Source organism: Thunnus albacares, chromosome 14, assembly GCF_914725855.1.
Source record: "Thunnus albacares chromosome 14, fThuAlb1.1, whole genome shotgun sequence".
NCBI lineage: Eukaryota > Metazoa > Chordata > Actinopteri > Scombriformes > Scombridae > Thunnus > Thunnus albacares.
In genome coordinates this window covers 321518-340813 of record NC_058119.1, presented here as the reverse complement: position 1 = coordinate 340813, position 19296 = coordinate 321518, and the positions used below count along the sequence as shown (strand labels likewise).

General features: G+C 38.7%; 1 protein-coding gene across 6 annotated transcripts in view; it reads left to right on the top strand.

Moving 5' to 3' along the window:
* Positions 1-11224: 11224 nt before the first annotated feature.
* Positions 11225-19296, top strand: part of tm9sf2 (transmembrane 9 superfamily member 2) — a 40477-nt gene continuing 32405 nt past the window's right edge. For 2 of the 6 annotated variants that reach the window (XM_044372571.1, XM_044372569.1), the window contains exon 1: positions 11226-11477. Coding sequence is in view for 3 of the 6 variants with exons in the window: in XM_044372569.1 (XP_044228504.1) it covers positions 11292-11477 (186 nt within the window). In the remaining 3 variants the exon portion in view is untranslated. Of the gene's footprint in view, positions 11478-19296 lie in introns of all 6 variants that reach the window. The other 4 variants (XR_006407088.1, XM_044372572.1, XM_044372574.1 and 1 more) reach the window with 3 other exon arrangements.

The following is a 19296-nucleotide window of genomic DNA, read 5'->3' as shown; positions in this document are numbered from 1 at the left end:
AACGTTTCTCCATATGTTCAGGTTCCAGTGCACGTGTTGCAGACACCAGCGCAAACGGGCCTGACGGTGAAGGGGGCAGTCATGGCAGGCGTCCTGGCAGCCCTATGAGATTGGAGATTGGCTGCGTGCAGCCTGTTCCGGATTGTCTGGGCAGAGAGTCGTCAGCCATATTATCCAGCAAACCTTGACTGCAAATGTGTAGAAAACAGCTTAGTGCTGACAGGGTGAGGAAACGGTCTTCTTGGGGTGTTGTCTTCTTGGGATGCCCACTTCACGGCCTGTCTCCAACATCCCCCCTTATATGGAACTTTGCCTTCACTTTGAAGATGGTAATAGGGCTCACTCCAAATAGTGCCGCAGATTTACAGACCGTCAGACTCCATCTACAGAATAGAAACAACATGTACATTACAGGATCATTCTTTCACACAGGAAACCAAGAGTATATATATATAAATCAACTTTTACATAAAACAAAAATCATCAAGAATAAAAATCATCAAGAATCAATCCTTTGAACTCATAAAATCTAGTAATCAATTGGTGACATCTGGTGAATGTCAGCTCTCTGTCCAACAAAATAGATGAACTGCTGCTCCTCAACAGAGCAAGCAGGGATATTTTAGGCTTTTTAACTGCTGCCCTGTGTTTCACTGAAACCTGGCCTGGTGAGTCCAGCCCTGACAGTAGCCTATTCTACATCTGTCAGGCTTCCAACTCCACCAAGCAGACTGCATAACGGAGTTAATGGGGAAAACATGGGGAGGCGGCATCTGCTTCTGCCTGCAGCCTCACCCACACGCTGTAGTGTTACCTCTACACCAATGGTTAAAACTCAAATTAAAACACTGAAAATGAGTACTTACATGCCTTTAGTAGAATATAGCCTTATTCCTTGGACACTCCAACTGATAATTTATTTATTTGAGTAAATCTACATTTCAATTGCAAGTAGTGGATACCAGTGAAGGGCTTTTTACAGCTTTGGCGTCTTTTAGTTATTAACGGTGAAAGACATTGCACAAACTCTGTCTTGAGTTGAAATTCTTTTTGTCACACAACCATTTTTTCCAAATGCTGACTCCTGACTCCTAAAACGTGTAGTTTTGGCTCTATACATAGTGTGTTTTGTGTGTGTGTGTGTGTGTGTGTGTGTGTGTGTGTGTGTGTGTGTGTGTGTGTGTGTTTGACTCTGAGCTGTAGAACAGTAGGGATTTTCCTCACATTTTCTTATCAACAGAGAGTTAACTGACTATATCCACTGTTTTTTCAACAGTTCCCTGTAGATACATTCCAAAGTCTTCATCACTAACAACTGACAGCTTTCCCTCTGTCTGCCCTCTTAGCAGAGCACTTCCACTATGCACTCACCATCTGTCTTTACAGCAGTAATGGGAAAATTTAGACCCTTAGCTGGGATCCAATCTGGTTATTGTGGATGCTTTACCATTTGGCTAACATAAAACTCAGTATTTTTATAATCCCATTATTCTGTTAGTAGCGATTGGCCGTGTAATGTTTGGATTGATTCTTTATCAGGTAATGGACCACACACCATATACAGTTCTTTCATAGTGCTGGCATTAATGCACTACTTCCTGAATCTAATGACCTAATTTACCTAACTTTTTAAACCCCAGTTTCCTGTAATATCAAGTCTAACAGAAAGTTTTTTTAAGAACAGATCACATTAAAAATGAACAGGAGTCCATGTACTTTTAAAATAATAAGGCCCTCAAACTTAGAGACAAAGACATAATCCTAAAGGCAATACTCAAGTCGCTCCTTTCATCTTGTGATTATTGTGCCACATGGTGATATTCAAATGACATTTTTTAGTTTTAATGTGATTAAGCCAAATGTCTATTGTTTGTCTACTTTAATCCAATAAATGCCTTGATTTCTGAAAATGAGTCAATTCTTGTGTATTAACCCATCCAAATCTAAGAGGGACATAAGATTACAATCTTATGTCCCCAATGTTCAAAGCACAGCAAAGGTCATGAGGCTTCATTGTGTCATTTGTTTGTTTCATATTTAAACAAAGATCAGTTTCAGGAAGGGAGAATAGGTCGGATAGAAGATATCTTAACATGTCACAGAAGTAAAAGCAAAGGAGTAAATAATAAAATGGCTGAATCCTATTTAGCAGCTCTGGGTTCAAGGTTCTGGTATTGTGCGTACTCTCTGTGATACTGTCATGGCTAACTGGGGCATTTGGGGTATCATATCAGTAACAACCGTGAATCTCCTACTATGACAAGTCAAACTGTTAGCTGTTAGCTGTGACCCTCGAGCTAGGATTGGTCAGGGACCCATGCTCGCACCACTAGCCTGCTATTTCCTGACGCCTTGATTCGCGTTCCGGCGTGACGCGATTTGTTCCATCCTCCGCAAAGCGTCACAGCATCATTCCCCACCGGGAGCGTTTGATAAGTGGAGCATTCGTTCCGGCAGCACTAGAGCAAAGAGAGCCACTCCTCTGTATGGAGAGGAGGCCAGGGACCAGGGCAGTCATGGCAGCAGTGGTGACATAAAATCTTGTGATTTTCCACTTCCAAGAATAACCTCTCGTCTTCCATGGTGACACATATCCTCTGACCGACTTCTGGCCTGGTGCCGCCGGTTATAACATAATGTTGATGTAGTGATGTGATATACGATTGGGAGTTTGCACAGGGTGTTTTATTTTTAAAATTGACTGGATGCTCTATGCCGTTCCTCTGTATGACTTCCTGTCCAGCTCGATCTGCTCTTTGCAGCTTGACGTAGCACCCATCAAAAACAGATTAGGCAAGTATGCTTAGCAGAGTGGAGCGGGGAGCCTCTTCTGGGATGCTGCTGAAACACGCTGCGGCGCGTCTAGTGGGATCTGAGTAGGGTGGCCGTGATCAGCTCCAGCGACCGCGTCGCAGCCAGAATTCTCTGGCCCGGGCCAGGCTAGCGGCACGAGCATGGACACCTGGCTTCTCCTCCTAGCGCTTGAATGCTACGCAGGGCATGTCTTGCCAAGAAATGCGTTGGGGTCCATAATAACGCCTCATTCCCTTATCCCTATGTAACAGACACTCAATAGTTCATTCTATAGTGAGCTGAGAAAAATTGAGATTTTTAACGCTTAAAAATCATCATCACTTTGCCTCTTATTTTATTTATTTATTATCTTGGTGGATTTGACTTTTTGATGAGCAGCAAACCCATCGTGCGTAAAAGAACACCTCTTTGTGGACAACAATTGGATGTTTTCATATATCTGGTTTGAAGTCTCTTGGGAAGAATAAGGTAAAAGGACAGCAGATCAATCAGAGAGCAGCTCGTCCATCTTTAATGGCCATAATGGCCTTGAAGACATTCACAAGTGAAATGATTCAGATGTTCAGGATGAGACTGAATTTCCCCTGCACTCATGGAGCAAATAATGATATGGACACAGCAGGTTATTCATATTCAAATTATTCAGTTTTCAAGAGGTCGGTCAGCCACTTTTGCTCACTTTTTTTAGTCACACTACCTTAATCAGGTTTCTTACTGTGAAAGATTTACAATGCCTAAATAAAAAAGTCAAATATAATACAAATTATATGTATGCATTTTCTTTTTCTGTATGCATTTACTGTGTCATAATTATACAAAACACACATGTTAAAAGGACAATTATTTTGCTTTTAGTCTGTATACTGAAATAATTGATTTTCATTGTGACATGAATTTTCCACACCCAAGGCTCTGCTCCAGGTTGTGATTGTCCAGTTGGTGTTTTTGTTTGTTTGTTTGTTTGTTTGTTTGTTTTGTATTAACTTTGTACAAGTCTTTTAGTTGTGTCAGAAAAAGAAAAAGCTCCCTTCCACTTGCACCTCATGAAAACTAATGACTATTTGTTAGCCTACTTAGTATCGGCAGGTTTAAGGTGCCCTCTGCTGGACAATACTGAAATGCAATAAAGCACTCTGTTTTCTGTCTTTTCGAAAGACCTGCAGCTTGTGAGTCCTGCCTCTTGACTCCCCAGTATATGATGTGAGATACTGTATCCAAGTCACATCACATCTGTTAAGGCCAAAAATACTTTCAAATTAAATATCCTAAAGGAGTCACCTGAGACAGTCATTGCAGACTTTACAATAACAGAAAACAGAAAAGTAAAGACAAATCTGCTGTTCTTCATGCACGAACCAAATGCATGGCACGCAACTTTCACAGAAGCCTTCATGTACACAAAGAAGAATGGAATCAGCAAAGGAAAACAAATCTCTGTCTATGAAGACGGAGACACAACCTGCCCAATGTTGACCATTAATGTTTATCATAATGGTACAGTCATAGTCCAAGTGTCAGAAAACTGCCTGGATAATTTTCGACATAATTTCCAGAACATGAAAGCTGAAGTGAAAGAGAAGGAAAAATCAGCACACTTAGAGGCAGACCACAAAAACAAGACAGAGACATTCACCAAATCCAACAACCCCTCAGTTACTCTCTCTCCTTAGACCACTCCTAGATTCTCCAACAATCTAAAGACTCTCAAAGAAGGACCTTCAGTGTTGGAGAGGGAATTCAGAGAATTCAGGGAGTTCAGAGAGAGAACTCTTGTCAGCCTGCATCAGAAAACCACCAATGACCAACCACAAAATGAGACCCACACTTTGATCCTCCAGCAACGGGACCAAATCATGGATGATAGTCCGGACAATAAGAGAGGAAATCACCAACATCAACCACAGCAAGCACTACAGGAAGAGGATCATCACCAACCTCTTCCCCCTTCTACTCCACTCCTACTAACCCTCCCACTCCCTGTCCCTCAGGCATCATCTCACTTCCCCCTAAAGTCAACCCTCCCCTCCTTCCTAACCCCTGAACCTCCTCAATATCCTCTACCCCTCTGACTCTAAGCCCACCCACCCCTCCAAAGCCCTCAGAAACAGACACACATCTCTGCTGACATCCAACCTGACAGCAGAGTCAACATATCCACACACAAAGAAATCTTGTTTCTCTGAGACTCCAATGGGAAACACATCAGTATGACACATCTGTTTTCAGAGAAAAAAATCTGTGAAACTCTGGAGCCCCAACACAGAGAAGGCCATGGAACACCTGACCAGTGGAAAGTTTGTAGGTGTGGAACATATCCTCATCCTTACTGGATCAAATGACCTCACCCGGAGAAACAGTGATATACCCACAGCACTATGGCAGCTGGCAAAAACAGCCACTGAGGACTTCCCAACTGCAGAAGTAACAATATCCACATTCCTCAATCAGACATTCCCCATAATATTATCAACACCAATAACTCAGAGATCTTCAGGAGCTATACTCAACTCCCTAACATGAACGTGGCACACCACAGTAGAATAAGTTACCAGCACCTGTATGATCACATCCATCTCAGCCACAGAGGATTAAAATTTTTTGCCAAAATCATCAAAGAGACAGCTCTAAACAGAGAAGCTCAACACCAGCAACGCTACCCCCGTTATCCCCAGGAGCACTAGAGAGACCTCCACCCTCCCCAGGAGCACCACAGAGACCACCAGCCCTCCCAGGAGCACCAGAGAAACCCCCAACCTCTTCAGGAGCACCAGAGGTACCACCACCCTCCCCAGGAGCATCAGAGAGACCTCCACCCTCCCCAGGAGCACCACAGAGACCACCAGCCTCTCTAGGAGCACCAGAGTGACCTCCAGCAGAAGCAGCAGCATCCCCACTATCAGCAGCTATACCCTCACCACCAACCATCGACACTGGGCCCTTCACCAGCAGCAGCTCCCTCGATCACAGCTGTCTTATCACCAGTGGCAGAAACAGACTCAGCAACAGTATTACCAACATGAAGAAGATCATCCTCATAAGCAGCCACTGCTACAGTCATACTCCCTCCATAAAGAGCTCCCCACACAGAGAGACACCTACGCTGCAGTTGCTTCCAGAACAAAGGTTCCTACAGAGCAAAAGCAGTTAAGAGACATTATCTATTAATTTGTCACAAAGTTAATAAGTTAAACTAGCCATCTGGTACTGTTACAGTTTAGTACTGTACTGTACAGAAACACAAATGTGTTTGGTTGTATCTTGAATGCTTTATTGTGAAACACTACATATTTAAATGAGAGAATAGCATCCTTTTCAATTAGTAGTTGGAATATTCAGGGATTGAACTCTTCAACTTTTGGACTGAAGACTAGAAGTCCTGAATTTATAAACAGTATAAACAACATTGATCTTATTATCTTATATGAAACATAGAGACACAATAACACCAAACTGCCCAAGTAACTACACTGAACTGAGTCTACCCTCCTTAAAATATTCCCACATAAAAAATGGAGGACAATCTGCTGGAATTATTATTTGGTATAAATGAGAACATCACAATTATATATCACTAGTGAAAAAAGGGAAAATTCATATTTTGCTAAAAATCAGCAAAGGACTTCTTGAAAACACTAAAGATATTTATTTGTGTGCAATCTATTTACCACCTTCAAGCTCCCCATATTATTCAGAAGAATACCTTCATGAACTCCAGAAAAAAATACTTCCAGTCGCTTGGCTCAGTGTTGTTATGTGGGGATTTTAATGCCAGAACTGGCAAGGAGAATGATTTTATTGATACAGATGATAAAAATCATTTAGATGTATCCCCTCTATACCAACCCCTGTGACAAAACAAAGACATAGCTATGATAGCATAGTGAATAAGAGTGGAAAAGAAATTTTACAAATGTGCAAAGCCCTGGGATTATACATTGTTAATGGTAGGACACGAGGTGACTCCCTGAGCAGGTTTACCTACTGCTCTGTGTTGGGAAATAGTGTCATTGATTATGTAATCACATATATATACATTCAGAAAACATAAATGCATTCACAGTTTTACCACAACATCCCATATCAGACCACAATCAGTTAACAGTGTACTTGAAAAAAATAGAGACCCATAACCAGACACATACCGCTGATGACAACCTGTTACCCCTCCCAAAACACTACAAATGGACAGAGAAGTCTCACCGATTACACCAATGCATTTAACATCACTAACATCCAAAACATGCTAGATGACTTTCTATGTAAACTTTTCTATGTTTCTATGTAATACCTAAAAAAAGCAAGCATTAATATGGCCACAAAAGATTTGAATCATATATTTATAAAACTGGCATAAGAACCCAAAATGAAGAGACCAAACCCCAAATCAAACAAAAAGCAAGCAAAAGAAAAATGGTTTGACAGTGAATGTTCCTTTTTCAGAAAGCATCTCAAAAACCTGTCAAACAAGAAACACAATGACCCTGAAAACCAAGAATTACGTCATGAATACCACATAGCCCTTAAACAATACAAGCAAATTATCAACAAAAAAAGGCTAAATACACAGATGACAAATTACTCAAAATCGAAAAAGGCAATAGACCAAAACTCTTTTTGGAACCTGTGGAGAAAATTGAATTCAACCAAATATAAAGATACCATTGCAATACAGAATGGCAATGTTTGGAAAAACTATTTCTCAAATTTATATCAAAATCCAGAACACTATGGTTTTAACACACATCAGATGTCCACAGTTGATACATTGAAATCAATAGAAAATGCAATAAAGGACAACCAAAATGCTTTGGACAATCCAATCACAATGGAAGAGCTATAAGAAAAACTGGCTGATCTTAAAAATGGAAAGGCTTGTTGTATTGATTGTATCAGAACAGAAATGTTGAAACACAGTAGTAGTAAACTTGGCTATACTAAAATTATTAAATTTAGAATTAAAAAGTGGCATATATCTTGCAATTTGGAACAAGGGACTGATTACTCCTATTTTTAAAAACGGAGACAATCTGTCTGCCTGTCTGAACATGCAGCACAACTTCTGGTACAGGCTCTTGTAATATCACGCACTGACTACTGCAACTCCTTATTGGCAGGCTTCCCCACATGTACGTTCAAACCTCTGCAGATGATCCAGAACGCAGCAACGTGTCTGGTCTTCAACCAGCCCAAAACAGTCAGTGTCACCCCACTGTTGATATCCCTCCACTGGCTCCCAGTTGCTGCCCGCATCAAATTCAAAACCCTGACACTTGCTTACAAAACAGAACCTAAAACAGCTCCTGCCTACCTGAACTCCCTCATTCAGGTCTACACTCCCTTCCTCTCACTACGCTCTACTGGGCACCTAGTACCACCACCACAATAGGGCCCTAAGTCAGTAGCTAGACTCTTCTCTTCTGTAGTTCCCCGGTGGTGGAACGAGTTACCAAAATCTGTTCCATCTTCAGAGTCCATCTCAATTTTTAAGAAAAGACTTAAGACCCAGCTCTTTCGTGAATACCTCTGCATTTAATGGATTGAAGGTAGAGAAAAAACAAGAAGACAAAACTAAAAAAAATTTTTCCAAAAATCTGCTTCTATGCAATCTGTGCACTGTATGGATCGCCTCAGTGCACCGCCTACATCCTATCAGACTCAAACTTAAGCTTTATAGCACTTACTCATGTTGTTGTCTCCTGACTAGATCCCTGCTTGTGTTGTATCAGTCTCATATGTACATCGCTTTGGATAAAAGCTTTTGATTGAAAGCAACATACTAAATATATCCCAAATTGGCTTTATACCCAAACATAGAACAACAGATCACATATTTACTCTCCATACTCTAATCCAAAATCATGTACACCAAAAAAAATGATTTGATTTTGAATTTGATTCAATTTGGCACAATGGTCTTTTCTACCAGTTACTTCGAAATGGCATTGGAGGCAAAGTATATGATTTAATTAAATGCAAGTACTCAGAAAATGAGTGTGCTGTAAAAATTGAACAAAAAAGAACAGAATTTTTCAAACAATGCCGTGGGGTCCATCAAGGTTGTAATATATCCCCAACAATTTTCAACATATACATTGACCAATTATCAAAGCTACTGGGGAACTCTACAGCCCCAGGACTGGACCTAGAGGGAAAGGAAGTTAAGTGTCTTTTTTATGCAGATGACCTATTACTGCTATCACAAACAGAACATGCAATGCAAGAACATTTGAACATACTCCATGATTACTGTGAAAATTGGGCAATTAAAATTTTCCAAAGTGTTATTGAGCCAATCCTTTTATATGGAAGTCAAGTTTGGGGCCCATTAATTAAAGAACAATCAAATTGTTGAAACACTTGATAGCGTCAGATTCAGATTCACACCATCACAGAGCATATTTAGAACAGCAAAACTGTCTGAACCCAGCTAAAAATACCTGGAATGGAACAAATGAGAAAATCATATTCCTGAGTCAAAGTGATGCTATGAAAATAATTCCCAACTCACAAGTAAAACAAATAGACAAAGATAATAAACAGATATTTCAAGCAGTGGAAAACACAAATACAATCAATAAATACACTAGAATGCTATAATTCACTGGACAGAGAATTTCATTTAGCCCAATATTTAACCCCAAAAATACATCCTGTGAAAAGACAAACCTTAACTAGATATAGACTTAGTGATCATAAACTCGCTATAGAAGCTGGTTGCCATAAGAGACAATGGCTAGAAAGAACAAAGACAACTTGTACTCACTGCTGAACAGGAGAAGTTGAGACAGAAATTCCTTTTCTCACAAGTTGTCCAAAATACAAAGAAATGAGAGAAGATTTTTTCCTCAAATTCAACCAGAAAATCCCACACCTTCTCACCCTCCCAAAAGACAGACTGATTCAAACCCTACCAGGAGAAGACAGCACTACAGTAGAGCTGGCAGGAGAATGTGTTACTGCATGTCACAAAGAAAGATATGTTTCTATGTAAATTACTTCTTTACTTTTCTTTTCTTTTCTCTTTTCTTTTATTTCATATTCTATTGCTTATATGTAACTTTTTGCTTTGGCAACATGTTTGATCCACAACATCATGCCAATAAAGCATATTAAATTGAAATTGAAAATTGAGAGGGAGAGAAACAGAGCAGCTATGGTCAAGCAAGCTAGAGAGTGAATGAAGAGACGGAGCGTTGGTAGCAAGTCTGATTTGGTCTGAATACGGCCTTAATACCAATCAATCATTGTTTGAATGTCACATCCTATCTGAGTATTGTTGTTGACCATGTGACTCCCTTTATGGCCACAATTTACATCCTCTGTTTGCTGCTTGCAGCATGATAACGCACCAGTCACAAAGCAAAAGTCTCAAACTGGTTTCATCAACATGACAATAAGATTAAAGATAAATAGCGAAATAATTGTCCTTTTAACAACTGGCATATGTTTTTCATGTAATTATGACACAGAAAATGCATACACAAAAGGAAATACATATACAGTAACAAGTATTGAGTTTGACTTTATTTGTTTGATTGTCTGTTTGTTTTTGTGTTATTGTTTTAAATCTTCTATATATCTCTTGATGAAGGTCATGTAAGTGTATATAAATGACAGTGTGCAGGTTTTCTTTTTCTCTCTCAGTCCACATTCTGGATAATGGTCAAAATAAAATGAATTACTGAGATTATTTCTTGTGCCTAAGGTAATGTGTATTTGCAATAAGTACACTGGCATTATTTTTATTATTATTATTATCATTATTGTTGTTGTTGTTGTTGTTGTTGTTGTCTTAGGAATTTCAATACTGTTGTTCAATTTCAATATTGCAGAAAGCTTACAAATTATGTAAGGACATCAACAACACCAACACTGTCTTGTTTATTTTGGAATTATTATTATTATTATTATTATTGTTGTTGTTGTTGTTGTTGTTGTTGTTGTTGTTGTTATATTGTAAACGTTTCTGGAAGTTGTGCCTTGTGTAGGCCTAATCCAGACTCTGTCACACTCGCTCTCTAGTGGTAAATGTTTTGTTTTGTTTTACTGACCACGGCGAGATGAGGACAGTTTTTACCTGATAAACTTTATTATTATTATGGAATATTTTTGTATTCACAAATGTAAAATTTATTTCAAATACTAAACTTTCTTCCTGCTCTGACTCGTGAAATTAAAAAGCCATGCTCACAGTGCAAACAGAAACGTATCTGTTACCTATAGTGTTTTATCTAGTCGATGCCTGTTATTGTTTTTTGTAGTCTATCCCCTGGTTTCGCCCAGTTTATCATCTTGTTTATTTGTATATCTCCAATCTGTTGGCGCTTTATGTTGGTACTTAGACTGTATAATATCATACACTTGTCTGTACATGTTCCCATTTCACAAATAAAGTTTATTTGAGAAAAAACACGAAGCAGGACTTCCGGCATGTGACGTGTCTGCCTGCTGCAGGACCGGATGGTAGTGCTGGTCAGATGCAGTTTAAACTACTAAGAGCAGCAACACACTGGGTACATCTGGAGGGAAGACTAGCCGGTGTGAAGATGCTGTGGTGGCTGCTTGGAGCTGCTTTGCTGGCTCGAGCGGCCGGCTTCTACCTCCCCGGTCTCGCTCCCGTCAGCTTCTGTGAGACTGAAAAAGAACAAGTACCAGACTGCAAGGTAAACATTACATGTCACAGTGCAGCTGTACACCTACCAGATGTTATAACAAAATTACAGAATAAGTAAACATAATTCCTTGTGTGAGCTGGTTTCTTATAAGCAGCCCTAATTTGAGCCAGCTAACGTTAGCCAAAAACAAACAGCAAAGCTAACGGGTAATGTGCTAACTAGCTAGCAAGCTAATTGTTTAAATATCTCAAAGTAGCGTTAACTTCGTTTGTCTGAATATAGAATTAACAATAGGTATTGCCACATTGTATCAGGGACTCCAGCTTGTTTAGTTAAAATGTCCAATGAGTTATTCTCTCTCTGGTGCTGATACTGATCCTTAATTGAGACATGTTATTTTAAAAATACATAGTAAAAGCCCCCACAATCCCATTTATTTTTGTAGTTGGTCTGGCTACTTGGAAATGTTTTAGAACCCATTTATAAGGCCGTTGTTGATTTCGACATTTGAAGGTTTAAAAAATCTGATCGATATATAAGCCGACATTATTTTCATCTTTTACAGAAATGCATAACATTATCAACATTTTTCATAATATTCCTTGCGTTGCGAGTGCTGACCAAGAAATGCACCTTGCGAAACTTAATGTTGTTGAAAAATGAACTTGTTTTAATGTCAAAAACGGAACTCCTACTCCTACAACTACAACACTAAACTGGAATTCTCCTTGTTATTGTTCTTATGATCACTGTAAACCAATACAGTGACAGAGTAAACCGCAAGGCATCACATAGAAGTATAATGCTGTGTGTTAACAACTCATTAGTTTTCAATCATTTTAATGACGGCCATGCCTATTTGGAAAAATAGGCATGTCTGCCACGACTACTGTCAAGCTTATTTAAATTATATAAAAAGGAGAAATAATTCATTCAAGTTATGATTTTTAACATGTAAATGAGCACCTTACCATGAAGACACGCAGAAGACGCACAAACGGCGACTCTGTTTTCCTGTAATATTTATGTAAGTTAGTGGTTAGCTCAGCTGTGACGCTTTCATGGTAGTCGATCGCATTACGTTTCCGTTCACTGAAATTTCCCTGTACACGGCTCCCAAAAATGACATGATGTCACGCGTCTGATGCGGGTAATAAATAAAGCACCGGTGTTCTGACAGTTTGCACTACCCACCCACTACCCAGGATGAGCTACCAGTAGTCATTCTGTCGGACTAGTGTGATGAACTAAGCCTCTCACTCCTAATGACCTACCTTACCCTAAAACATTGTTTAGTAGCTACTCAGGTCAGATATGTGTGAGAAACAGACATACTACTCTAATCATAAGTAGAGTAGCTCATTCTGTCAGGTAGGAAATATCTATCAGAATGGACTACTACCTCTATAAATGTAATTATAAGTAGAAAAGCTTATTCTCTCAGGTAGGAAATATCTGTCAGAATTAACTACTATAAATATGGTCAAAAGTAGAGTAGCCTATAATGAGCACCCAACACAAACAAATTTGTCACTTATTTTTATTATTCGCTATCTCACAGGCACACACATTTTCTCAAGAAAATGCAACCTATTTTTTTTCTTGTTTTATTTTACACAAACATTATATATGTATGTATATATATATATATATATATATATATATATATATATATATATATATATATATATATATATATATACTGAAAAAATACACGACTCCAGACTTAGTACACACTGTATATAGTATTATCATACACCTAACATATTAATATTTCTAAATGATCAGTCTTACTTTTAAAATAAAGTGTCTCTACAGTCGGAGGAAGTAAAACTATCCAATAGGAGCACAGGCACATGTGATTGGCAGCAGAATCAACCAATGGAAGGCTGTAAACTGCTTCTATGGTTCAACCTCAGTTTAGTCTCACTGATGAAATTCCTGCCTGGATTAAAACCATTTAATTTGTTAAATCCAGATAGGTTTAATTGATATTGTTGTCAATTGATACATACATATGTGGTTCTCGAGAAATAATAATCATGGGTAGGGAGTGGTATGCTTATCTCAGACTTTCAGCTATATCCCGACAGCGCTGATGGAGCTTAGGATTCATCCAGAAGGGCTGCTTTATTACAAACAATTGCACCGTATAAACCTGAATCTGTGTGTAACAGCTGATCTGTGTAGATGTGTAGCAGAACATAGAACATTCATTGGGTACATCCCAAATCTCTTATTTGATGTTTCCTTGCTCCTCCATCCTTCCTTAAACTGGAAGCTGTTCTGGTCCGCCATTTTGATGGGCATCCCAAGTCTCTTATTTCTGCTCCGAGGAGCAAGAAGGGATCTCTGAGGAGCGAGGAGCAAGGATACACAAGAGCAGCCTTCACAGAAGTCTGTTACTGGCCAACGTGCCCTCTTATTGGACATCACTTATTGATTGGACACAGCTGATGTCAGCTGATCAGATTGCTCTGATACATCCTAACATCACTGCAGTTTCATACCGAAGCAGAGACAGATTACAGATTATACTCTAAGTGTATCACTCCCAAGTTTTATGTTTTATTTGTTTTCTGATTCATCACCTAGTTAAAAATCTGTGTTAATAATCAGTCTGATCAACAAAAGAACCATAAACAACTTTCTTCATTTATTAGAAAGATTTTTCTTTTCATGGTCTGTTATTTCCCCCATTAACTATTATTATGGATAAAATTAAAGTCAAGGAGAGTCTGTCTGTCAGCAAGACATTTCAAACACATTTATATTTCACATCATATATCACATTTATCACATGTGAGACTGAAAAGTCCTGAGCATTGGGTTTAATATGAGATACATAATTTCCATTTTCCCTGAAACATTTAGCCTAAGAAATCATTTCCAGTGTTTAAACAATCTCAGACACTGTAATCATATCCTGAGTTATTAAATAATGAATTCACACTCAGAATATCAATAAAGATTAAAAATAATAGTAATAATATAAAGGCATTCTGCCAGTAGAAATTGTTCCTGTGCCTCTGAGCAGTACACAGTATATTGATGCCTCAGAGGAAAGGACATCTCATGTCTCTAAAAACATATTTCCTCGTTTCCTCTCTCCTTGCTTGGAAAGGACGCAAGTGAGGGAAATGTGGATGCGATTTAAGAGACTCGATCCAGTGTTAATGAAGTTACCACTGCTGTGCCACGTGCGTAAATGCACACATCTTCTTTCAGTTCAGTTTGGAGACGCACTTATCATTTCAGCTGTGTGATGCTGCAGCCAGCTGTGACACACAGCCAGCTGTTGGCAACAAACCGATCAGTACTGATGTTTCTGCAAAATCCCAGATACATTTAGTGGCCCTTGAACGACATTATAGTAAGACCCGGACATTAATCTCACATGTTTCAGACCTGACATTTCAGTAGATTATGTTATTGATGCAAAATACTAGAGAAGTAAAAGAAGCAAAATACATTAAAGTTGGTTTGTGATTGTGGAGAGCTCTGTGTTTGCGCACCTCTGTTAATTAACGACACGCAATATGAGGCTTTTGTGCTCTCTGCAATTGTCATTATGGATCAATCTGTGTGCTGAAAAGTGGAGAAAAGCCTGAAACACAGGAAACAGCTACGCTCACTCAATCAGATGCAAAACAAGGGTAAATTGCACTCAGTTGCAAAACTTTATGGGGGTATTTGCACCGTCATATCATTAACACAATATCTGTTTTAAATTGGACCTTGAGACAGGGCAGATAGTGGTTGCAAATGATGTGCAATTCATGGTGCTATCAGCGGCCGCAATCCATTCTTTGTGAATTCACCCCCTAGCTAGCTAGCATTTTTGGCTGAAATGCTATTCTAGCAATGTCTTTGCCGATCATATTATCTCTATCTAAATTGCGCCGCTTTTGCATATCCATAGAGTGCTAGATACTAGCAAAACTAGATGAGAAAATGTAACTTTAGGAACCGTATGAGAGTGATGTCTTCATAGCAAAAAAACTAGCAACTGTATTTAAAGTACTTCAAACTAGCTCCCACCTGCAGCAGCTACAATAGGCTGATTACACACAGATGCTCCAAAACATGTTATTTCCATTCACCCAAACAGCTAATTTACTTGTCATAAACTATTGGAAACACCTGAAAAATAAGAAATATTCAGGGTTTTTTCTTGCTAATTTTAGAGATAACATTTTAATCTAATCTAATTTTACTGGGGCGGCTGTGGCGCAGGAGGTAGAGCGGGTCGCCCACTAATCGGTGGTTCGATTACCGGCTCCTCCAGTCCGCTAGTTGATGTGTCCTTGGGCAAGATACTTAACCCCAAAATTCACCCTGATGGCTGTGCCATCAGTGTGTGATTCTTTTTGATTTATAACGGCAGTTGGCAACCAGTGTATTAGGTGCAATACCGCCACCTTCTGCTCCGGAGTGTGGTCCAGAGATTAAACCCTACACATTAATCCTGTCTGTCTAATAAACTCAAAGAAAACTCTACTGCTCCACCCACTTGGCAACTTCATTAAAGTTTTAACGCAGAGCTCCTGAGCTCCATTCTGAACCTCAGCAGTGCATGTGCGTTGCTGAACTGCTGCGTCTCTCACGCTCACGCAGCGTTCACACAGGAAGCGTGTCTGCTGTGGCGCTTCTGCCACTGGCAGCCCTATCTTTCTACCGCTTTCCCTGTCTATTTCTGCTGAGAACTGTGCGTGTCCCGTGGAGAAAATAGGCGAGACCTCGAATCTCTAAATGACGCAACGCAGGAGCTGTGTGGCTGCTCTAACCTATTACATGGGCGCCGAAATGAAAAGCAAGAGGTTCCGCGACACACACGCGCTGCTCACGCATCCAGTGTGTCCCAGGGGTAAAATAATGGGAAGATCTAAACTAAAAATCTAATGTTAAAGATCAAAGTAAACACTCTACGGATGAGTGTCATTGACGAATATCTTACTTTGTAAAATGTCCGATGTAACCAGTAATACTGGTGTTGAAACGAGTTTATCAGTTGGTGGGAAAAGTTCCTCACCGTGGCATCCGTAGTGCATATATCAGTATCGGCAATCAGCCACAATGAGTTGGAAATATCGGCATATTGGATATCGGCAAAAAATCCAATATCGTGCATCCCTACTTTTTTTTTTTAGATCATAATCACATATAAGGAGGAGGTTGATGCTTCCTAGTTTTGTGAAAATGTGGCTTGGGATATGAAACCATAAGCTGTTTTCATTTTTCAAAAAGGATCTTAGCCAGTTTGTTTTAATAGTACCATTAATACACTCAGTGTTAATGTCTCTTAGCCCTCTTTCCTCATATTCTTTAACAGTAATTCCTTTTCTATATAGTGTATTTATCATTTCCAAATATAATTAAAGTTAACCTGGTTTAGAGCTTTTATTGCATTTTTTGGAAGTGACATCAAGTAAGCTAGGTAAATGAATCTTGAATTATACTCAATATTTGTTACAAAAATTTGGCCAAAAATAGAGATGTCTCTTTGTGACCATGAGTTCAGATAAGCTTTACATTTATCTAGATTATTCCAAATATTTAAAGATTATCTGGTGTGTTATTATCCTTTGTAATGTTTGTGCCTAGGTATTTAATGGTTGTTTTAACAGGGAAATTTGAATTGTTGTCAGATGGGAGTTATGAATTGGTAGTAATTCACATTTTTAAGGATTAATTTCAAACCAGATGCCCTAGAAAAAGGTCAGTTGTTTTGAGGAGGAGGTTTTTGGAATTTGGTTACTATTTTTCATGAATATGTCATGTTTCATCTGCCAGCTGATTGCCAGCTGTTTGCCTAATACTGTCAGTTTTTCAAAATATTAATTTTTTATAAGAATGGAGAGCATTTCCGCTGCTGCGATAAAAAGCAAGGGAGAAATGGGACAACTTCGTTTAATTCCTTTATCATTTGTGAATATTTGAGACATACCATGTGGTAATAGAACTGTGCTATCAGTATCCTCATAAAGTAGTTAAACTAGATTTATAAAGTTTCCTCCTAATCCAAATAATTCTAAACAATGAAACATAAACTCGTGTCCAATCGTGTCAAAGGCTTTAAAAAAATATAAAAATAAGATAAAACCTTCATCTTCGGTAACATGATTGTAATCCAGTAAGTCAAACACAAATTGTATAATGTTATGAATTGATCATCCTTTTATAAAACCTAACTGTGTATCTGAGATAATTTGTGTGATACTGGTTTTCAGTCGTTATTGAGCAGGGCTATAGGTCAAAGACTTCAGAACCTTCAGACTGACGATTAATTTTGGATCTTTACCAGGTTTGAGGATGAGAGTGATGATCCCTTGTTCCATTGTAGTTGGAAGTGTGTGGGTTTCAGATATTTCTTTTAACATATGGAAAATAAGGTCTTAAAGATACTCCCAAAATGCCTATAGAAATTAGTTTTTAGATCATCTGAACCTGGAGATTTGTCTAAGGATAAGCATTGCATGACTTTTTCCACTTCATCCATATTGATGTCTGCATCACATACACTTTTGAAACTCTCATCCACTTGGGGATCTATTCCTTAATGTGCTCAAAGAAAGCATCAGCATCTATGCATGAATAAGAGGAAGAGTACAGTTTCTTGTAAAATTGGAAGATTTCCTGAGAAATCCTGTCACGGTCAGTACATTCTTGATTATTGATTAGCAGTGCCTTTACAACATTCCGCTCTTGTCTCTTTCTCTCCAATCTACAAAAGTAAGCTGAACTCCTTTAACCTTCCTCTATCCTCTTCACCCTTGATCTCTTATATGCTCCTTTGGCTTTAGTAATATAAATTTAATGAAGATTAATTACAGATACAGTTTATTTCTTTAACAATTTCCATTTCTTTTTTCTTATTAGCCCTGCTTAATAATTTGCCATATGATATGGAAATCTGATGTACCTTACATTTTAAATATTCCTATTTATCAATTCAATTCAATTTAGTTTTATTTATACAGTGCCAAATCACAACAAGCGTCATCTCAGGGCACTTTTCACGTAGAGAAGGTCTAGACCATACTCTTTAATTTTAATTTAATTTAATTTACAGGTACCCAACAATTCCCCCATTTATCTCTATAAGTTGTCAAATTTGAACCTTCAGTTATATCATTGATTGTTTTTACAATTTTGTAAAAACAATCAATGATCTGTTAGAGGTGCAATAGAAATTGTATAATGTGATTCCAGTCTAGGTCTATTTTCTGACCACAAATCTATTCTGGTTTTGATTGAACCATCGGGTTCTATCAAGACATTCATCCATCACCATATTAAAATCACATCTAAATATAAAGTCCTCCGTAGGATACCTCAGACATAGATCCTACACAGCCTTTGTAATTTCTGTAATCATAATTTTGTTTTGGTCAAGGCTGTTATATCCATATATATTTCCTAGGATCAGAAAGTGAAATTTTAGTCTGTCTCATTTTTAATGAAACACACTAGAATAATGGGTGCTTTCCATTCTGCTAATTTCTGCTTCCTCCTGTCCTCACTCCCCTGTACTTTGGCCATGACCGGGAAACTAATCTCCCTCTGCCATCATTGAGGATGTTCCAATCCCTTAAATGCACCTCAGCAGAGACGAGGAGAGAGGAGGCTCAAGGAACCACAAGTCCTCTGTGGAAGTTTTTTACCGGATGGCAACACTCCTTTGATTGAATGTGTTTATTGATTGGTCAGCTGATCTGATGGGACAGTAAACAGTCGGGCTGTTGTGGACACAGCTTTAATGTGGTAATATTAATATATGTGATTGTAATACAGCAGATCAGGAAAACTACCTGTGGAACAGGAATGATATGGCACCGACAGCAAAAATGCAGTCATAAAATAAAAA